The 19072-nt window shown below is 42.1% G+C and overlaps 1 protein-coding gene across 1 annotated transcript in view; it reads right to left on the minus strand.

The window, feature by feature from the left end:
• Nucleotides 1-1087: 1087 nt before the first annotated feature.
• ankfn1a (ankyrin repeat and fibronectin type III domain containing 1a) overlaps nucleotides 1088-19072 on the minus strand; it is a 133252-nt gene continuing 115267 nt past the window's right edge. Inside the window, exons 23-26 of the mRNA XM_030755334.1 lie at nucleotides 12245-12467; nucleotides 11970-12162; nucleotides 6831-7606; nucleotides 1088-5850 (exon numbers count right to left, since the gene is read on the minus strand). Of these exons, the coding sequence (XP_030611194.1) occupies nucleotides 6853-7606; nucleotides 11970-12162; nucleotides 12245-12467 (1170 nt within the window). The 3' untranslated portion in view covers nucleotides 1088-5850; nucleotides 6831-6852. The remainder of the gene's footprint in view (nucleotides 5851-6830; nucleotides 7607-11969; nucleotides 12163-12244; nucleotides 12468-19072) is intronic.

A 19072-nucleotide genomic window follows, 5' to 3' on the forward strand; every position in this document is an offset into this window, starting at 1 on the left:
ACAGGCTGAACTTTCTTGAGACCACAAACACTGTCCACATTAATGTCTCAGGAGATTTTATACTCCTACTGTTCTACATTTTTCCATTTTTTAAAAATATTCTGTGCCCAGAAACCAGTGAAACTCAATTTAAACCAAACACACTTCTATGTTTCCCCGACTCTGTTATCCTGCTTGGAGAGGATGCTGCTGCTGAGGAATGTTGAGAGGATCAGCATTATTCACATCACCTGTCAGTGACGATGTGACTGTTTACGCTGTGTATAAATCCAAACATATTCAACAGTATATGCATATGAATGACATAAAGCATCTCTGATCTTGCCTCTGTTGTGTTTGCCTCTGTTATTTTGGAGTGATGGTAACTGCTGTTTGAAATAAATCCCTTTTGGGCAGAATACAAATTAAACCTGATTTAAACAAGAAACGAATAGAATGTAAAGCCTGCATTAAATCTGGTTTAACACCAGAAATAACATTTATTTAAATCTTGGATGAAACCTGATTTAAAGTCAGAATTAAATCAGACTGAAAGCTGACATTAAGCCCAAATTAAAGCCTCCATTATACCTAAATGAAAACCTTCATAACAAGTAAATTAAGCCCAATTTAAATCAGTATAAAAGATTTATACCCTGCTTTAAACCTGACTTAAACTGAGAAATGAATCTAAATCCTAGAAACCTGCATTAAAACCCTGCATTAAATCATTACACCCAAATTAAGTCCAATTTAAACCTGTATTGAAGCTATTTTAAAACCAGCATTCAATCTTATTTAGATCCTGAATTAGACCTGATTTAGAGCTAACATTAAATCAGACTTAATTCAGACTGAAGGTAATATTAAATCTGATATAGTAGATAAAAAGCTTGCTGAAACGAAGTTGCAACTGAATACATAATTTAAGGAAAAAAAAAACTGCATTACATTATTTCTGAGTGGCAGCACTTCACTCACATACCCAGCATGTCATGGGTACAGTGGTGAAGAACTTCACAAAACACACAGTCGGAGGTTTAAGTGCACAACATCCACATGAGACAAAGTTTATTTCAGCTGGTAAAATACATCCATTCATGTGAGGTTGCAAAAGTCAAAATGCATGAAAACACTTTTCATAAAGCAGTCCATAAAAAAACATGTCATGTCATCAGTTTCTGCTGCAAATAAATAAATTGGCATTAAAGTGAATGCAAAAGGCATTTTAAGATAAATGGAGGTGATCAAAAAATATACAGACAGAGGATTCTCTCAGCTTTTCTGTGATAAAAACAGCTGAGGGAAAACATGAAAACAAAGTGAAATAAATAGAAAAAAAAAACATAAAATCATCCAAAATCACCCGAACGAAGCTTTAGGTGTTCAGTCTTTCAGAATAAAAGCTTTTGTGACACAAACAGACTGAAGCGCTCAGCTCCTGCGGATGAACTTTAAGCCTCGAAATCCAAAAACCTCCTGATGTGTTTAAAATCTGAGCAGCTGCTGCTTTTTTAAATTTTAGATGATGAATGAAGCCATCTGTCTGTTTACTACTGTTTATTACAACTTTGATTTCTGTAGCTGTAGCCAACACCTTTGTAGTCATCAGGCAACTAAAGTTTAACGTTTCTATCCACCTTTCACATTTTCAATTCAAGCATTAAAAAAAGTAAAAATTACACACGATAAAGTTAAAGCCTCAATAAAAATAAAATGACAGACTACAGTCACGGTCACATCATGTTTCTGGTCATCAAATTTACTGCTGCAAAAGGAAAATTTAATGTGAAGCTTGACAGCAAAGCACCAACACAACAATGTTCTTGTAAAATTATTGAAATTTATAGTATAGTTTGAGTGGTTTGAATTATTGGGACAAATACTTGTCCACTGACTATGATTGGTTTTATGATGTTACTTTTACATAATTAATAGAACTGATGGCCACAGGTACAAAAACAGTTTTCAAGTTGTAATAAACTGGTTTGAGGGCCTGTCCACAGGTACACAGCTATTTTGTTAAATGTGGCTTTTCTGTGTGTTTTGGCCTTTTGCCCAGATGTTAAACTGCAGATTTAGAAAGCAGCTCCTTCCAGGGTGAAACTCAGAAACTCCATCTGTGCATTTACATGTGGACAACTTAAATAGAGATGTTGTCTTGCAATGTCAAAGTTTAGTATTAGCTTTATCTTCTTTTTTGACATCAGACCACACACCCTGTTATTGTTTTTAGACTTCTGAGTTGCCAGCATTTCCACACGGTTAGGATTGTAACACCACCTGTTAGCATGCTCTTGATATTTATCAAAACAAACATGGAAAAACCTTTGTTTGAAAAAAAAAAAAAAAAGTCTATGTGTGGACATATCTTAATGCGACGCTTGATACCAAACATATGTTTCATTACTCAAATATGGTCCCAGAGTCAGAATGTAAAGCTGGAAATAAAAGCATCATTATTGAGCTTCAGAACTGTTGGTAGGCTTGTTATTTATCAAATCCAGGACGCCTCTGTTATTACTAACAGTAAGTAACTGCAGTATAGTTTTCACCAAATACATGGTTTGAAGCCAAGTTACTGCTAGCTAGCTAAACACCCTGCTTTTCATCACTTTTTTGTGAATACTGTAAAATGGATCCATTAGTTAGATGCCTTTTCTTTGTTTTGAATTATTATTGGCTAAAATCAATCCTCTTTGACTTTATATATCATTAATTTTTCATTTTAGCTGACTGTAAGGCTGTCAGCAAATAATCAGTGACAGCCTGTACCAAACCAATTGTAGTATGTGAAATTTGGCTCCCCGACCGGCCTTGGATAGCCGGGTATCTCATTTTTCTCCTGGATCTTATGTAAACAGATGCTCTATGCCCCCACACTATCCCGTCTTCTGACCTGTGGGAACTGGTAACCCTAGACCAGGGGTTGGCAACCCGCGGCTCATTCAGGCTTCATCTGCGGCTCTGTACGGCTCGTGGAAGTAAATTATAAGTATCCAATTGAAGTGCATTTTATTTTTGTCAGTTCGGTTTTTGTTGTAGTTTTAAATTGGAACATTATTGTGATCTTGAAATATTAAAATAAAATCATTTATTTTAATTTCTCAACATATGCGTCACTCGCGATAGCCGCTACCAGCTTCTGCTGGTATTTGCGGCTCTCACTGTTTTGTTTTCCGTGGAAACCGGGTTCAAATGGCTCTTTCCGTATTACAGGTTGCCGACCCCTGCCCTAGACCAAGGCTGCTGATGAACATTCCCCCTCTTATCAGGAACTGTTAGCTGAGGGGGGAGCTGGGTCAGCTCCACAGTAACATGAACCCACTCGCCTCCGCTGGCTCCCTTCTATTCCCGCTCCTCCCCACTCTAGCACTCCCATGCAGTATATGTGCTCACACTACGCTATGCGTTATCTAACCTTATATTGTGCCCTGTTAAGTAGGGCAAAGTATGAGATGCTTTTTTCTCCTCACTTACCCCATTGTATTCGCTATGTTTCCATCTTTTTTAAACGGCAGCGCCTTTGATGGCTGCAAGGCCGCAGACACTTATCTCCCCTGTTTGTTTGTCTTTTCTTGGATGGGTGTTCTGGAATGTAATTTCGTTCTCTGTTTGACATATAATGACAATAAATTCTTCTGAATTCTGAATTTGGCAAGCTGGCTAATTAGGATCTCCAAATTTAGCCCACAATAACATTAGCAAACTACCAACTTTAGTTTAGCTAACTAGCTGTACCTTGAGATCATAACATTATCTGATGTTCACTGCATTTCTGACACAGATCACGTTCCTGTTTGGCTGAACTAGCTTCACTACATAAAACTGGTGCTTCCTCTACTAATGCTGTTGGTTGGCTAACCATAACTCACACTCTAACATCAGTGTGAGTTTTTGTCTTCATGTGGAGATTGTGTTGGAGTTTGTGTTGTACTGGGAGCTGGACGTTTGGTGACATTTGTAGACTTCATTTCTACAGACTGGTCAGTGATACCCAGCAACCACCTATTTCTAAAACTGGTTGGGGAAAACCTTGCGACTGCTTTGGTTGCTAGCATACTGCTGCAGTCACAGCAAATGGAAGTGAATAGAAGTGACAAACCTTTCTACAAACACCTGTAGTGTGACTTTGAAGAGTGTGAATCAAAACCAGAATGTACGACTTCAAAAAAAGTTGCACCTTTAAAAGTTTGGCCTAAATACTGAGGCTTAACTTTTACTTTGAAGGCAAACCTTGCTCATTTCCGGTTTGCGTCACTTTTTCAGGTTCTACTACCACTGGATTAATAGCTGGCAGGTGTTTGCAGACAAACATAAAAAAAACTACAGGTAGCCTGTTAGCAACCAAAGCAATCACTATTAGGCTTTTGACGCCTTCTTTGAAATCAATTTTATCCAGCAAGAGTCAGAACCCTCCAGAAACCACTGGCAACCAGTCATGGTGTTACACATTTTCCCATAGTGGTTATATTACGCCCAATAGGCAGGGAAGAGTGTGTTTTTTCAAGTTACCTCAGCTTCCATTCAGACATGATTTCAATAACGATGTTCTCATGTAACTCTCAGTATGAATACTAATAAATGAATTACCAAAACTGTGAGTTGAGATAAAGAGACAGCTGCAGCAGAAACGTGTTGGTACATTTAATGCACGTCTGGTTGTAAAGCTGAAATCTTTAGACATCACTAAAGATCTGTCACACATCTGAAGAAAGAATAAAACCTGTAAATTAATAGTTTATCAACACTTTCCGAGGACCTTAAACTGACCTTTTATACAGTCATTATGGTAGAAGCTGCCAGAGTTAATGCCCAATTGAATCAAATATTTAATTAGCTTTTATTCCATAACTACTATGTGCAAATGTTAAAAATGCACTTTTAAAATACTGTGCATACGTTAAGAATCTGTGCATGTTCAAACTGCTCTTGACTTTTACGTCACTTCCCTATAATACAGATGGAATGGCTGCAGTTTAGGTGCAGGTTTTAAGTAAAAAAGAAAAAAGAAAAAACACCAACAGAAAACACACCACCAGCCTACAGTAATCATGGAAGAAGCTGAACCAAAAGTCAACTAAATCACAAACACCATCAGGTCCAACGGCATGGCCGGTCCGAAGAGAAGGCGAAGTGCAGGCTAAACCGAACCCCCCCCAAACTCATGCTGAACCCAAAAGGAAGCACAAAATGGACGCCACGCTTCAGTCAAAAATAAAAACAAAAAAACAACAGCTACAGACTACTTCATGCCAACAAAATACAACTCCAACTAGTCATCCACATTCAAGGTGAAACAGTTTGTCTTTAAACCGAGAATATAAAAATACTTCATGTTTTAAGGTTTGTAGTGGTCTTTGTTTAGTGACTGAGGCAGTTCCCATGCTCAAGACTCAGGGGAATAATATATTCATATATATTTTCTTCTTCTTTACACAAGGACACCACATGGGAGCAGCTCAGAACAACAGTGATTGAAAGACAGGATTCAATTGTCACAGGAGGCCACGAACAAACAGGCTGAACTGTACATTCAAGTCGAGGGGGATCCATGCTCTGAGGGCAGGGCCGTGAAAATAAATCTAAACTAGGGCAATTTTTTCTTGAAGAGCAACAATCAATCAAACCACCTTCCTTCCTGTCTTTTTTTTTTTTTTTGGTCGACATGCAGAGCCGTGTGCAAAGTTCCTGGTCGGAGAAGTGGTGTTTGGTTTTTCGTTGCACTGATTTTTTTTTTTTTTTTTTTCTGGGTAACAGTCGATGCCATGGGTTCTGAGGCTTGGCAGAGTTGAACCAGCAACTTTAGTTGAGTTTACAATCTGCGGAGGTCGGGTGCTGCTCATCAACAACACAGCTGGCCAATCATCACTGTGGTAAGGAGATAGAAACGAAGGGAAACAAAAGTGAGGTGATATTTAGGTGTGATGCTCGTTGACTGTACATAGAAGATGGATCTGAATCTCCCTCAAACCTGCATTCTTTCTAATATCCAACAGGGGGCGACTTCTCTGGTCCAAAGGCATAGGAGTCTATGAGAAAATTTGTTTACTGGCCTTACTTAGTCTATTACAGCAGGCTTATGTGTTTTATTCCTTTTATATTAAATATTCAATGTACCTTTTTCACTAAATGCACACAGCTTATGAAAATACACTGGCAAAAAATAGTTGCCCAAAACAGTCAACAGGAGCAGAAGGAGTACAGCAGATAGACTCATCAGTAACATACTGATTAACTTATCTCAGCTGAAAGGCTTTCACGAGGTTGACATTTTCTCTACTTGTGTAATTGCCATTTTTGCATTAGTTCATGTCTTTGTAAGTTACCATGCTACACAACTTCACTTTGTATTTGATCTGAACACACTGTTCCGCTTCTCCTCACTTCCTATCATATCTGATGTTATTGGATGTTCATATTAAATGTGGTCAAAGTTTCTAATGATAAGCTCACTGTGTGTGCAGTAAGCCCTGTGAGCCCAAAGCTGAGTTGCCCTTATATGGTCATCTCAAAAACAGAATACCCTACCCGAATAGATTCAAACCTTCTGTTTGTGAGGGTCAGTCAATCAGAAGAAAGTTTGCTTAAAGGGGGGAGGAGCTAAAACTGCTTGTTACACACAGAGGTTGGAGTGCAGGGCTGCACCCAGGGTGATTATAAGGTAAAGAAGGATTATTTTGAACTGTGAATCATGCAAAGCTGCTCTAGTAGAGAAGAATAAAGAATAAAATATGGAGCTGGAAATGAGGCTTTTTCATAAATACTGAGTGAGGGGGTTGTGTTGTGTTGAGAACAGAGGCTGGATAGGATGTGAAATTGTGACTTGGTGGTTTGTTTTAAATACACACGTGTGTCTGAAGAGCTTCCTCCTTAAAGTGTGCTGCTGAGTATCTCCGACACCTGGGCATTGGTTTGGTCATCTGAGTCCACCTCCTGGGCTGTGGCTCCCTCTGGCTCCCCCCCCTCCACAACCACTGACACGCCTGCGGCCCTCACCTTCTCTGTCACCCCTACCCTTTGTTCCTCCTCCTCCCAGCCCCTCCTCTCGTGGCCTGGCGACAGCTCTTTGCAGGGCTCCACAAATATCCTGCGAACATGGGGTCGTGGATCCCGGTGTCGACTCTTGCGACTCTCCAGGACGCAGGAGGTATGGCTGACATAAGTGGTCCCCTCTGGGGAAGGTAGGTCCCCCGGCAGGGGCAGGTCGGGGTCCAGCTGCTTGGTGTAGATTCCTTCCGACAAAGATCCGGTGTGACTCTCTCCGCTGTGGCCCTTGAGCCAGCGCTGGGGCCCACTGAAGTACTGCCCCCGGTGGCTTCTGGAAAGCAACTTGCGTTTGGCGGGGGGGTTGGCGAGAGCCCGGAGGGGGGCAGGGCCCTCATGGTGACTCTTTGAGAGGGAGAGGCCCTCCAGAGTCCGAGTAGTATCAGATAGAGCTGGGGAGAGGGGGAGGGACAGGGGAAGATCTTTGGAGAATCTGGGGGAGAGGGGGAGAGAGGGGGAGGTGGGGAAGGTCTGGGAGCGAGAGGGTGAGCAAGGGAGGAGGGGTGAGGAGAGGGGAACGTCTTTAGGATCCTTTGCCATTGGGGAGAGGGGGAGGTCTTTAAGTGGGCACACGCTGTACCTAAGAGGAAATCATAACAGGAGTAATCAGATTACACTAATAATATGCAGGACATGCTGGAGTATTAATACCGACCCTCAGCAACATTTAACATCACAAAAGAAACTAAAATCAAAAGCAACTAAAATGATTAACAAATGAGAATCAGCAAAGAAAAACTAAAAGTTGTGTTTCACTGAGCATGAATGCATGAAAGTGACGGTCTGACTCTGTGTTTAACTGGCTTTGATTTGGTGCTCCTATGAAAAGTTGGTTGGTTCCTATCCAGACGCTTTCAGACTGTGATGGAAGTGCAGAGTTGGAAACCTGCTACTGAACCTAATCACAACCCTAAATCAACTTCTCTGCTGACTCCTGAGCCCAGTAAGTGGACACTGGGTGGGTTTTATATGTGACAGGCTCAGTTTCAGTCTGCTAATATATGAGCCACTGTATCTGGGTCTGGGAATCTCTGACACTAAGGCACTTTCTGGGAAGCCAAGAGAGGTCATTTCTCCACCATGCCCTGGGGTCTTCTGCCTGTTGAATATGCCTGAAACACCTCACCTAGGAGGTGTCCAGCAGGCATCCTAGTCACCACCTCAACTGACTCCTTTCAATGCAGAGGAGCAGTAGTTACATCCTGAGGTCCTCCCATCTTTAAAATCTACATGTGAAGTGACTCACAGATCACTTTGTGTAGGTAACCTTCTAACCTTCTAAACTGCACCAAGCAGGACTTCATGGCCCTAAAAAGGGTGGTTCGTTCAGCTGAACGGACCATCAGAACCACCCTCCCCAACCTGCAGGACATTTACACCAAGCAGTGCAGGCTGAGGGCCATGAAGATCCTAAAACAGCCCAGCCACCCCGGACACTCTCTCTTCTCCCTGCTCCCATCAGGCCGGCGTTACCGCTGCCTGAGGGCTAAGACTGAAAGGTTGAAGAAGAGTTTTTACCCACAAGCCATCCGTCTGCTCAACTCTGAGCCCTAACTGGACCATTATTGCACAGTGTAAATATTATAATTTAAAAAGTGTGTATAGTGTATAGTATATAGAGTATAGTGTATAGTGTGAATTACTTTTTTTTAATTTTTATTCTTCTTATTTATATGTGTGTGTATATAAGGTTGCAGGTACAAAATACATTTCACTGTGCATTGTACTGTGTATAACTGTGCATGTGACAAATAAACACTATCTTATCTTATCTTATTTTATCTTATCTTATCTTATCTTATCTTATCTTATCTTATCTTATCTTATCTAATGTGTTTACCACCATCATACATCAATCAGCAGAATCCTTCGCTTGTTCATATCTCTAGTAGTTTATCTACATCAAACTGCTAGGACCAATTCTGTTTACACTATACGTGCTTCCTTAGGCAGTATTATTAGAAAGCATTGCATACATTTTCATTGCTATGCAGATGATACCCAGCTTTATCTAAGATAAGATAGTAAGATAGTGTTTATTTGTCACATGCACAGTTATACACAGTACAATGCACAGTGAAATGTATTTTGTACCTGCAACCATATATACACACACATATAAATAAGAAGAATAAAAAAAAAAAAAAAAAAAAGTAATTCACACTATACACTATACTCTATATACTATACACTATACACACTTTTATAAATTATAATATTTACATTGTGCAATAATGGTCCAGTTAGGGCTCAGAGTTGAGCAGACGGATGGCTTGTGGGTAAAAACTCTTCTTCAACCTTTCAGTCTTAGTCCTCAGGCAGCGGTAACGCCGGCCTGATGGGAGCAGGGAGAAGAGAGAGTGTCCGGGGTGGCTGGGCTGTTTTAGGATCTTCATGGCCCTCAGCCTGCACTGCTTGGTGTAAATGTCCTGCAGGTTGGGGAGGGTGGTGCTGATGGTCCGTTCAGCTGAACGAACCACCCTTTTTAGGGCCATGAAGTCCTGCTTGGTGCAGTTTCCCATCCAGGTGGTGATGCTCCCACGCATGATGCTCTCGATGGTGCAGGTGTAAAAGTTCCTGAGCACCTTGAGTGGGAGCTTGAAGTCTCTCAGCCGCCTGAGGAGGTAGAGACGCTGTCTGGCCTTCTTCACAGTGATGTTTATGTGATGAGTCCAGGACAGGTCCTGTGAGATGGTCACTCCCAGGTATTTGAAAGTGTCCACTCTTTCCACCTCAGCACCACTGATGACAAGTGGATGGTAGTCCCTCTGCTGCTTCCTGCTGAAGTCCACGATCAGTTCCTTCGTGTTGCTGACGTTGAGCAGGAGGTGGTTCTCCTGGCACCAGTTCTCCAGGCGGGAGACCTCTCTCCTGTAGGCTGTCTCCTCATTGTGAGAGATTAGTCCCACAACAGCAGTGTCGTCAGCAAACTTGATGATGACGTTGGACTCTGACGTGGCCTCGCAGTCATGGGTGTACAGTGAGTACAGCAGAGGGCTGAGCACACAGCCTTGGGGGGATCCAGTGTTGAGGGTGAGGGAGGATGAGGTGAGGTGACCCACTCGTACCACCTGTGGTCTGCTGGTCAGGAAGCTGTGAACCCACCTGCACAGGGATGGGCCCAGGCCCAGGTCCAGCAGCTTAGAGACCAGCCTGGAGGGAACTATGGTGTTGAATGCTGAGCTGTAATCTACAAACAGCACTCTCACATAGTTCCCCTTACCAGTGTCTATGTGTGAAAGGGTCTTGTGGATCTATCCATGAAGATAACCAACACAGACCAATGAGTTAAACTGCAGGAATGTTTTAAAAACACAAAGGCCTGGATGACCTCTAATTTCCTGCTTCTAAATTCAGATAAAAAATATTGTATAAAAGTTATTGTACTCGGCACTACAAATCTTAGAAACATGGTATCTAACCAGATACTCTGGATGGCATTACCTTGGTCTCCAGGATATGTCCTTCAATGCACATATTAAACAAATATTTAGGATTGCTTTCTTGCATTTGTTCAATATTTCTAAAATTAGAAACATCCCGTCTCTGAGAGACGCTGAAAAGCTAATTCATGCATTTATTACTTCTAGGCTGGACTATTGTAATTCATTATTATCAGGCTGTCCTAAAAGCTCCCTGAAAAGCCTTCAGCTGGTCAAAAATGCTGCAGCTAGAGTACTGACAGGGACTAGAAAGAGAGAGCAGATTTCTCTCACATTGGCTTCTCTTCATTGGGTCCCTGTTAAATCTAGAATAGAATTTAAAATCTTTCTTTTTCTCACATCAAAGGTCTTGAATAATTAAATTTATAAAAATATTAATTTCAATCTCAGACTGCTGGCTTACTTGTAGTTCCTAGAGTATTTAAAAGTAGAATGGGAGGCAGAGCCTTCAGTTTTCAGGCCCCTCTTCTGTGGAACCAGCTCCCAGTTTGGATTTGGGAGACAGACACCCTCTCTATTTTTAAGATTAGGCTTAAAACTTTCCTTTTTGATCAGGCGTATAGTTAGGGCTGGATCAGGTAACACTGAACTATACCTTAGTTATGCTGCTATAGGTCTAGGCTGCTAGAGGGGTTGCCATGATGCATTATGATGAATACCTTTTTCATTCACCTTTTCACTCTGTTAATACCCCACTCTGCATTTAATTATTAGTTATTATTAATCTCCTGCTCTCTTCCACAGCGTGTCTTTTGTCCTGTCTCTCTCCCCTCAGCCCCAGCTGGTTGCAGCAGATGACTGCCCCTCCCTGAGCCTGGCTCTGCCAGAGGTTTCTTCCTGTTAAATGGGAATTTTTCCCTTCCCACTGTCACCAAGGGTTTGCTCACAGGGGGTCGTTTTGACTGTTGGGTTTTTCTGTATTATTGTAGGGTCTTTACCTTACAGTATAAAGCACCTTGAGGGAACTGTTGTTGTGATTTGGGGCTATATAAATAAAACTGAATTGAACTGTTTATTCTGCCTGTTGTAACCATAAATTGCTGAATTTCATTGACTGTTCACGGTCTCTAGTTGTTACATTGATGCCAGTGAGCCCACACGTGCTTTAGAGGAGCTGCTTGTATCCTCAATGTCATTCTTTCGGTCACTACCCACAGCTTGTATTCAATGATTGACTAGTAAGTCAACAGCTCAACTTTCCGCTCTCTTGTTACCAAAACAGACCATTACAATGTCCACATCACTGCAGACACCGCACCAATCTGTCAGTCAACAACAAGACCTCCTCCACCCCATCCTTTTCTGGCTGAAAACCATGGCCTCACACTAATTCTCATCTCAGACTCCTCTCACTTGACTGCAAAGCACCCCAGTGCCAGTTGAAGGTGACTAATGCTGCATGTGATGTACTGATGAATTACTGTGATCTACAGTATGAAGTAAATGAACACTGCATACATGCAAAGACAGTTACATGGTTAAAGAAAGTGCACTAATCACCGGAGCTCATTGATTTGAAGCACGTCTGGGGCACTGCCACCCAGCGAGTGCACGGCCTGCTGGGATAGATCCTGGGCCGGAGAGTAGAGCAGGTCCAGATCACGGGGGCTCAGTGCGTCGCTGGAGTCGTAGTCGCTGTCTGTGGGCAGAAACACCTCAGAGGATGCGTCTTCATCAGAGCCAAGCAGAGAGTCTAGAAGACACAGGATGAAGTTAAACATTTGTTGTGTGCATTTTTGTGATTATGAACTTTAAACTGCTGAACGATGCCTCACCGCTGATGGCTTTCCTCCGGCGAAGCTCTGGAGAGGGAGAGGGTGTGGGCAGGTAGTCCATGTTGGATGAGGTGGAGTCGGTCTTCTGCTGACCGGAGTCGCTTTCTGGAACGCTGGCATCCACCAAGCAGGTGATGGGCACACCGCCACGAGGCTGCTTGTAGCGGGCATACTGCAGGGCATCTGTAATCCAGCGAAGATCACGGCGCATCTCATCCAGTTGCTACAGAGATGCAGACAAAGTGACAGTAAGCAAACATCCAAAAACTCGAGCTATAGGAGCTATAGGAGTTACTTTATTCTTTATTTTTTTACTCAAATACACAATATCAGAGTGTATTTCTATGCAGACGATACATTGTTCTATTTATTATGTTGTTGAAATCAGTCTACAGAGCTGGCCCAACAAGGGTCACAAAGACCTGCGGACATTATTCACGTTATCAGTGGGATGACTGATGTCGTCAGCTGATTATGAATAGTTTGGTACCACTGTGAGGATTTGCAGTGTTTTTTTGTAAAGACATAACACATATTGAAAAGTAAATTTATGGATTTTTAAGGATCCCCATGAGCTGGGTCACACTGCTCAGCTGTTGGTAAAGTACCTGCTGAAAGCGTGATGATGTAGAACTGGACTGCTGAATTTAGCCATCAAAAGGTTTCCAGTGTGACTTTTTTTGCAGCTGGGATTCATGGATCCATACTGGTCTGTGAGTGTGAGCTGAGTATCTGTCCCACACGGATCACTAATTCTTCAACCTTAAGTGGAATGGGCTTGTTGTTTGCTTAGAAGGTTACTATATATGAATCAGGGGGCAATCAGAGCAGCAGTGCTATATCCCTACAATATGTCTCTGAATGAAAGCTTTCCTAAATTTTTTTCCTTCTTTGACCTCATTCTTGTGTAACACTACTTTTAATGACGAGGTTTAGGAAATCAGTGCAGATATCAGGTGCTTCAATCAAAGCTTTGGGGGGAAAAAAGGAGATACACAAAATAAAGGCATTATATTAACATACCATATATGATGCATTTGGTTTAGGATGGTACACGTGTGATGATGACATTAAGAACAATCATAATTCTTTTTACTAACTGCTCTGAACTAGTTTAAGCCAGCTGCCAATGACCAGGTGAGTGTTGTCAGGTTTGAAGGCAGGACCCACGGCCACCCGGTAAGTCTTTATCAAATTCAAATTTGGCTGAGTGGTTAAAAACACTTTACAAATACTTTAATTTGCAGTTCAGCCCCCAAAAAGCTTTTAGAAATCTATCAGCTTGTAATTAGTTTGTGTCATTATAGTGGAAAAGATGTAAAAACGACCACTTTAAAGAGAAAACGGAGCCTCCATCAGCCTTTAATTTGTGGGCTATGAACTCTCAGTGGGATTCTTGCAGCTTATTATGAATATTTGTCTGAAAAAGCCAAAAACAAAGAAACCACAAAAACAAACAATTTAAGATTATTATATACTGCCAACTCTTTCAGTTAAAGTAATATATTACTTTAGTTCAGCCCAACAGGGCTCTCTATATAAATATGACAGGGTTTCTTTATGAATGGTCTAATGGTCTGAACTGATAATATGACAACAATCATCTGGAAACAGTGAAAAATGTGTTTTCCTTTGAAGAGAATAAAGTGTGATTAGCAACAATTAACCGACTGTCAGAGAGCAGGAGAGGACACTGAATTACAATCAAACGTCGTCTCTCCTGAGGTCTGAAGCCCACGGCGGTCCTCATAGAGACAGCCAAACGCCAACACACTCGGCGGGGAGACTGACAGCGGCGATGACTCGGCTGGAAAGAATGCGGCGAGTCTGCCGAGAGGAAAACATGAAGGAGATTCCTGCTCGTCCCACAGAGGGAAGCGGCACGTCTCTGCTGAGTGTTTACAAAGTGAGCTGCTGCTGAGCGCTGCACTAGGATCAATGTGAACGATTACATCAGCCCCACACTGGGTCCACGCAGGAAATGATGCGATACAGCATGAGTCTGCTGCTAATCTGCATCCTTCTCATCATCAAATCTAAACACAACAAGTAAACAAACAAACAAAAATTGATGAATGCATCAACAACAAAGGCTGAAGTTATGAATGACCCAGCGGCCCCCGGATACAGATACATGAAAAACCGCCTCGTCTTATAGGGGAGCTGATGAGCTACAAAATGAAAGCTTTCTGATTGGTTTAGGATCTCTGTGTTTGTTTTTGGTCTTTCTGAGCCTTGTTCAGTGACTCTGTCACACCTACAGTTTGTTTCCTCTGTTAACAGTGTCAGTTGATGAGTCTGTAAACTTGCAGCTTTCGCCTGTAGTTTGGTTTCTTTTCACACAGAGAAAATTTCAAGCAAACCAAAATGTGTCACCGCAAACCAGGTGAGAACGTTCAGTCTGCTTATTGACCAGATGTGTCCTGGGAGGGAGCAACAGAGGTAAACACAGGAAGAAGGTGCAGTGTTCTGGACTGTGGCTAACATGGAGAATTCGTATTTACCCGGGAAATATACGATTCAATTCAGTTTTATTTATACAGCACCAAATCACAACAGTCGCCTCAAGGCGCTTTATATTGTAAAGTAAAGACCCTACAATAACAACAATACAATCACAAATATGCAAAGAAAAACTTCCCCTCACCCCCAACCGGTCACGACAGATGGCTGCTCCCCCCTGAGCCCGGTTCTGCTGGAGGTTTCTGCCCGTCACAAACTATTTGCTCATGGGGGTCATCTGATTGTTGGGTCTCCATGAGGAGACTGTTGTTGTGAATTGTCGCTATAGAAATCAAACTGAACTGAATTCTGCATGTCTGTGGTACTCTGCTGCATCCCAGAATGCAAAGCATACCTGGCTACCTGAAGGTGTTTAGCTCAGACTTGTAGCGCACACCTGGTATTTGGGTCTCCCCTTTAACAGTGGTGCAGGTTTGTCACTTGTCATTTCTTTGTGATTGTTTTCTTTGTGATTGTTCATTTCAGTGTTTCCACTACAAGCCTTTTTAAACTTTGTCCACTTGCAAAAGCTCTATGATCACACCAAAGCTTTTATGTAGTGGGACAGACTGAATTGAGCCATCACAGAAATTAGAACCACTTTTATTCAATTTAAGGAAATCTATTTGAAAAAGTCTTTCTGCCTGTTCAGGACTCAAAAAGCTTTTGATCACTCATGTATTTTGTTCAGACCTCCGGGAAATTTGGTGAGCATCAAAAATTCTCTTAAATTGCTCGTGACGATGAATCTGCTCGTACATCTGCTTCTTGGCCGGAAGTTACGCTGCACTAGAATAAAACTGCTCGGTAGTGAGAAGAATCAGCTTCCCTGTGACAGACTGGAAATCATTCCACCACAGATAAGACACAGAGCCGGAAGGTTCAGGCCGATCGAGGTGGCGTGGAGCTTCAGGGGAAAACTGTGCGGTGGCGAACTTCTTACAGCAGCATGGACGCGGCGAGCTGATGATGAAGTTTCCATCTGCAGCTGATCAGACTGACAGCAGCTTCACAGCTTCATGATTTCAGACAAAGACCGATGCAGGCAGATAGGCAGAGGTTTCCTAGGACGGTGCAGCTACAGCGGTGCTCTGCTCAGCATCAATTCCCACAAACCTCAGTGGGTCTGTGTCCGATTACCGCAGCAGCTCCCGTCCAGGCACTTCTGTTTCCTCCTGATCCAAACTTACATCCTCAAACAGAAACTTGACTTCCTGATGAAAACCAGCGATACCTCAAGGGTTTACTGACGGCACAGAGGACCTGAATAAGAGCCCTTACACATGAAAACCAAAAGGCAGCGAATCAATAAGAAATATGATTAATTTGTGACACACACACAGAGCCGGGACCTCCACAGACGTGCTGAGGCTGCAGTTTAACTTTGTAAGGACAAACGTGGGATTTAGATTTTAAAAGTATAAAAAGATCCAAGTCAAAATTTTTGTAAAAGGTTTTAAAAATAGGGAATTTTTGTTTAGACCCCCTTATTTAAATTAATTTTTTTGAAAATAATAACATTGTAAAATAAGACTTTTTATTTTTTTTATTTTTGTATATTAGGATGTTTCTGTGAAGTAGTTTTTGTAAAGTTTCTGTAAAATAAAGCAAGAAAATTATGGTTACTCCTGTACATTCATATTTTTAAACAAAATTTTTAGTTTTGAAAATCTTTCGTAAGTCAGGAAAATTTGAAAAACCAGAGATATCTGAGTAATGTCAGAGGACTCTGAACTTTAGAAAATTACATTTCCAACAGTGAAGGGATGCAAACGTCAGTTTAATGTTAATTAAATGTCAAAACTAGGGTGTGGCCATGACAGTAAGTTTGATCATGTTAATAATAAAGAACCTTCACTGGATTATAAATGAATCTTTGGAGACAGGAATATTAAGTTTTGGACTTCCATGTGTCTACACAGTTAAAATAATTAAGTGCCTTGGCCTAAGGACATCTGTCTGAGCCTCAGGGGCTATTTGAGAGTGCAGATGTGGTTTCATGGTTCAGATTCAGGTCGGGGTTCAAAAAGTCTCGAAGCCTAAATGTTTGTGTTGACCTCAGTTACACTAAAATACATCCTGGTATTTCTCGAGCTGTGAGGGCACTCAGTGACATCCTGAAAACCATCCTAAAACCAGGTTTGAACCTTAAACCACCAAAGTGAGGACACTTCATATACCCAGATATTTTTTAAAATCTAAGGATGTTTCTGGAAGACATTTCAGCCAGAAACTCCTCACGACGCAGGAATATCTCCACTGTGATGGCTTCAAACAGGAATCCATCCTCACCTCCGCGTGCTCTGATGGTTATTATTTTTTCCCTTGACGTTCCCTCTATTTCTGAGCAATTTGTGGTTGGGGGCCACTTTTTTTCCGAGGTTTCAGATCACAGGCGGAGAGTGAGACGACGGTGTCACACACACACTGGCAGCGCTGCGACTGGAGAGAACCCTTGTGGTTTCGTGGTCGGCCTCCATTAACGGCGTCGGCGAGCACCCTTCACTCAGAGAAATCTCCAGACGGCTTCACTTTCAGACTCGTGCCGGCCGTGGGCTTTTTAGGGGTAGAAAAACAAGTTGTTTGACAGCACTTACTCTTTATTGCCTCCATAAATGTCTCAAATTGGATTACAAACTCATTTGTTTCACACCAGCTTCAGTTTTAGAAAAACTTGATATGAAATGAAGTCGTAGTGAAAATGAGATTTATTATACCGAGTCTCTATTTGATGAGCTGCCGGTCGACTGATTCTCTGCTGATTAATGTCGGCTTTCACACCGCAGAGACGTTTACAAGCCTGAAGGTCGTTTTAATCTGCTGAATAAATCAGAGCGTAGCCGAAACCAAACCGCCAGACATCAGCCAGACAGCATAAAACTGCTGATTCCAGGTCAGCTGACTCACAACTGCTCCACTGTTTTTATTGCACAGTTTTTGCCATCGTAGAAGTTTCAGCTCAGGAATTTTTCCCACATCTATTAGAAAATTTTTCCCTGAATGTTTCACAGCCTGGTTAGCGTGACATGTTTCCATAAACTAGCTACCAGACCTTTTCCAAACTGTGGCAGAGAGCTGCTAACCTCCTCCAGGACGAAGGCAGCAAATATTTGATTCATCTTACAGCAGGAACTGAAATGTCAGTAAAGTAAAGAGTTGCCAAGAGCATGCTCCACAAATCTCTAAAAAACAGCACTGTTGATAAAGACAGTTATGGAAACATTCAGAGGAAACTGAGGAAAACTGGACCGAGTGTCTGAGAAACTTGGACCAAAATGGCCAAAATATCCAAGAGCGAAACTGAACTAAAAACATAAAACTGGACTGAAATGTTCCTGAGTAAAATTTTCAATAATGTTTCTGAAGAAAAACTGGGCAGAGTGTTTGGGAAATTGGAGAGCCTTTTGTGAACAGCAGTTTTCAGATCTTGCCACAAATTCTCGATTGGGTTTAGGTCTGGACTCTGACTGGGCCGTTCTAACACATGAATATGTTTGGTTTTAAACCCTTCCATTGTAGCCCTGGCTTTATGTTTAGGGTCGTAGTCCTGTTGGAAGGTGAACCTCCGCCCCAGTCTCAAGTCTTTTGCAGACTTCAACAGGTTTTCCTCCAAGATTGCCCTGTATTTGGCTCCATCCATCTTCCCATCAACTCTGACCAACTTCCCTGTCCCTGCTGAAGAGAAGCAGCCCCAGAGCATGATGCTGCCACCACCATATTTGACAGTGGGGATGGTGTGTTCAGAGTGATGTGCAGTGTTCATTCTCTGCCACACAGCATTTTGCACTTTGGCCAAAAAGTTCAACTTTGGTCTCATCTGACCAAAGCACCTTGTTCCACATGTTTGCTGTGTCCCCAACATGGCATCTGGCAAACTGCAAATGGGACTTTTTATGGTTTTCTTTTAACAATGGCTTTCTTCTTGCCACTCTTCCATGAAGACCACATTTGTGCAGTGCACGACTAATAGTTGTCCTGTGGACAGATTCCCCCACCTGAGCTGTGGATCTCTGTATTTCTTCTAGAGTCACCATGGGCCTCTTGGCTGCATCTCTGATCAGTGCTCTCCTTGTTCGGCCTGTAAGTTTAGGTGGACGGCCTTGTCTTGGTAGGTTTACAGTTGTGCCATACTCTTTCCATTTCCGGATGATGGATTGAACAGTGCTCCGTGAGATGTTCAAAGCTTGGGAAATCTTTTTATAGCCTAAGCCTGCTTTAAACTTCTCCACAACCTTATTCCTGACCTGTCTGCTGTGTTCTTTGGACTTCATGATGCTGTTTACTCCCCAATATTCTCTTAACCAACCTCTGAGGCCGAGCAGCTGT

This window comes from Archocentrus centrarchus, chromosome 19 (genome assembly GCF_007364275.1).
Source record: "Archocentrus centrarchus isolate MPI-CPG fArcCen1 chromosome 19, fArcCen1, whole genome shotgun sequence".
Lineage (NCBI taxonomy): Eukaryota > Metazoa > Chordata > Actinopteri > Cichliformes > Cichlidae > Archocentrus > Archocentrus centrarchus.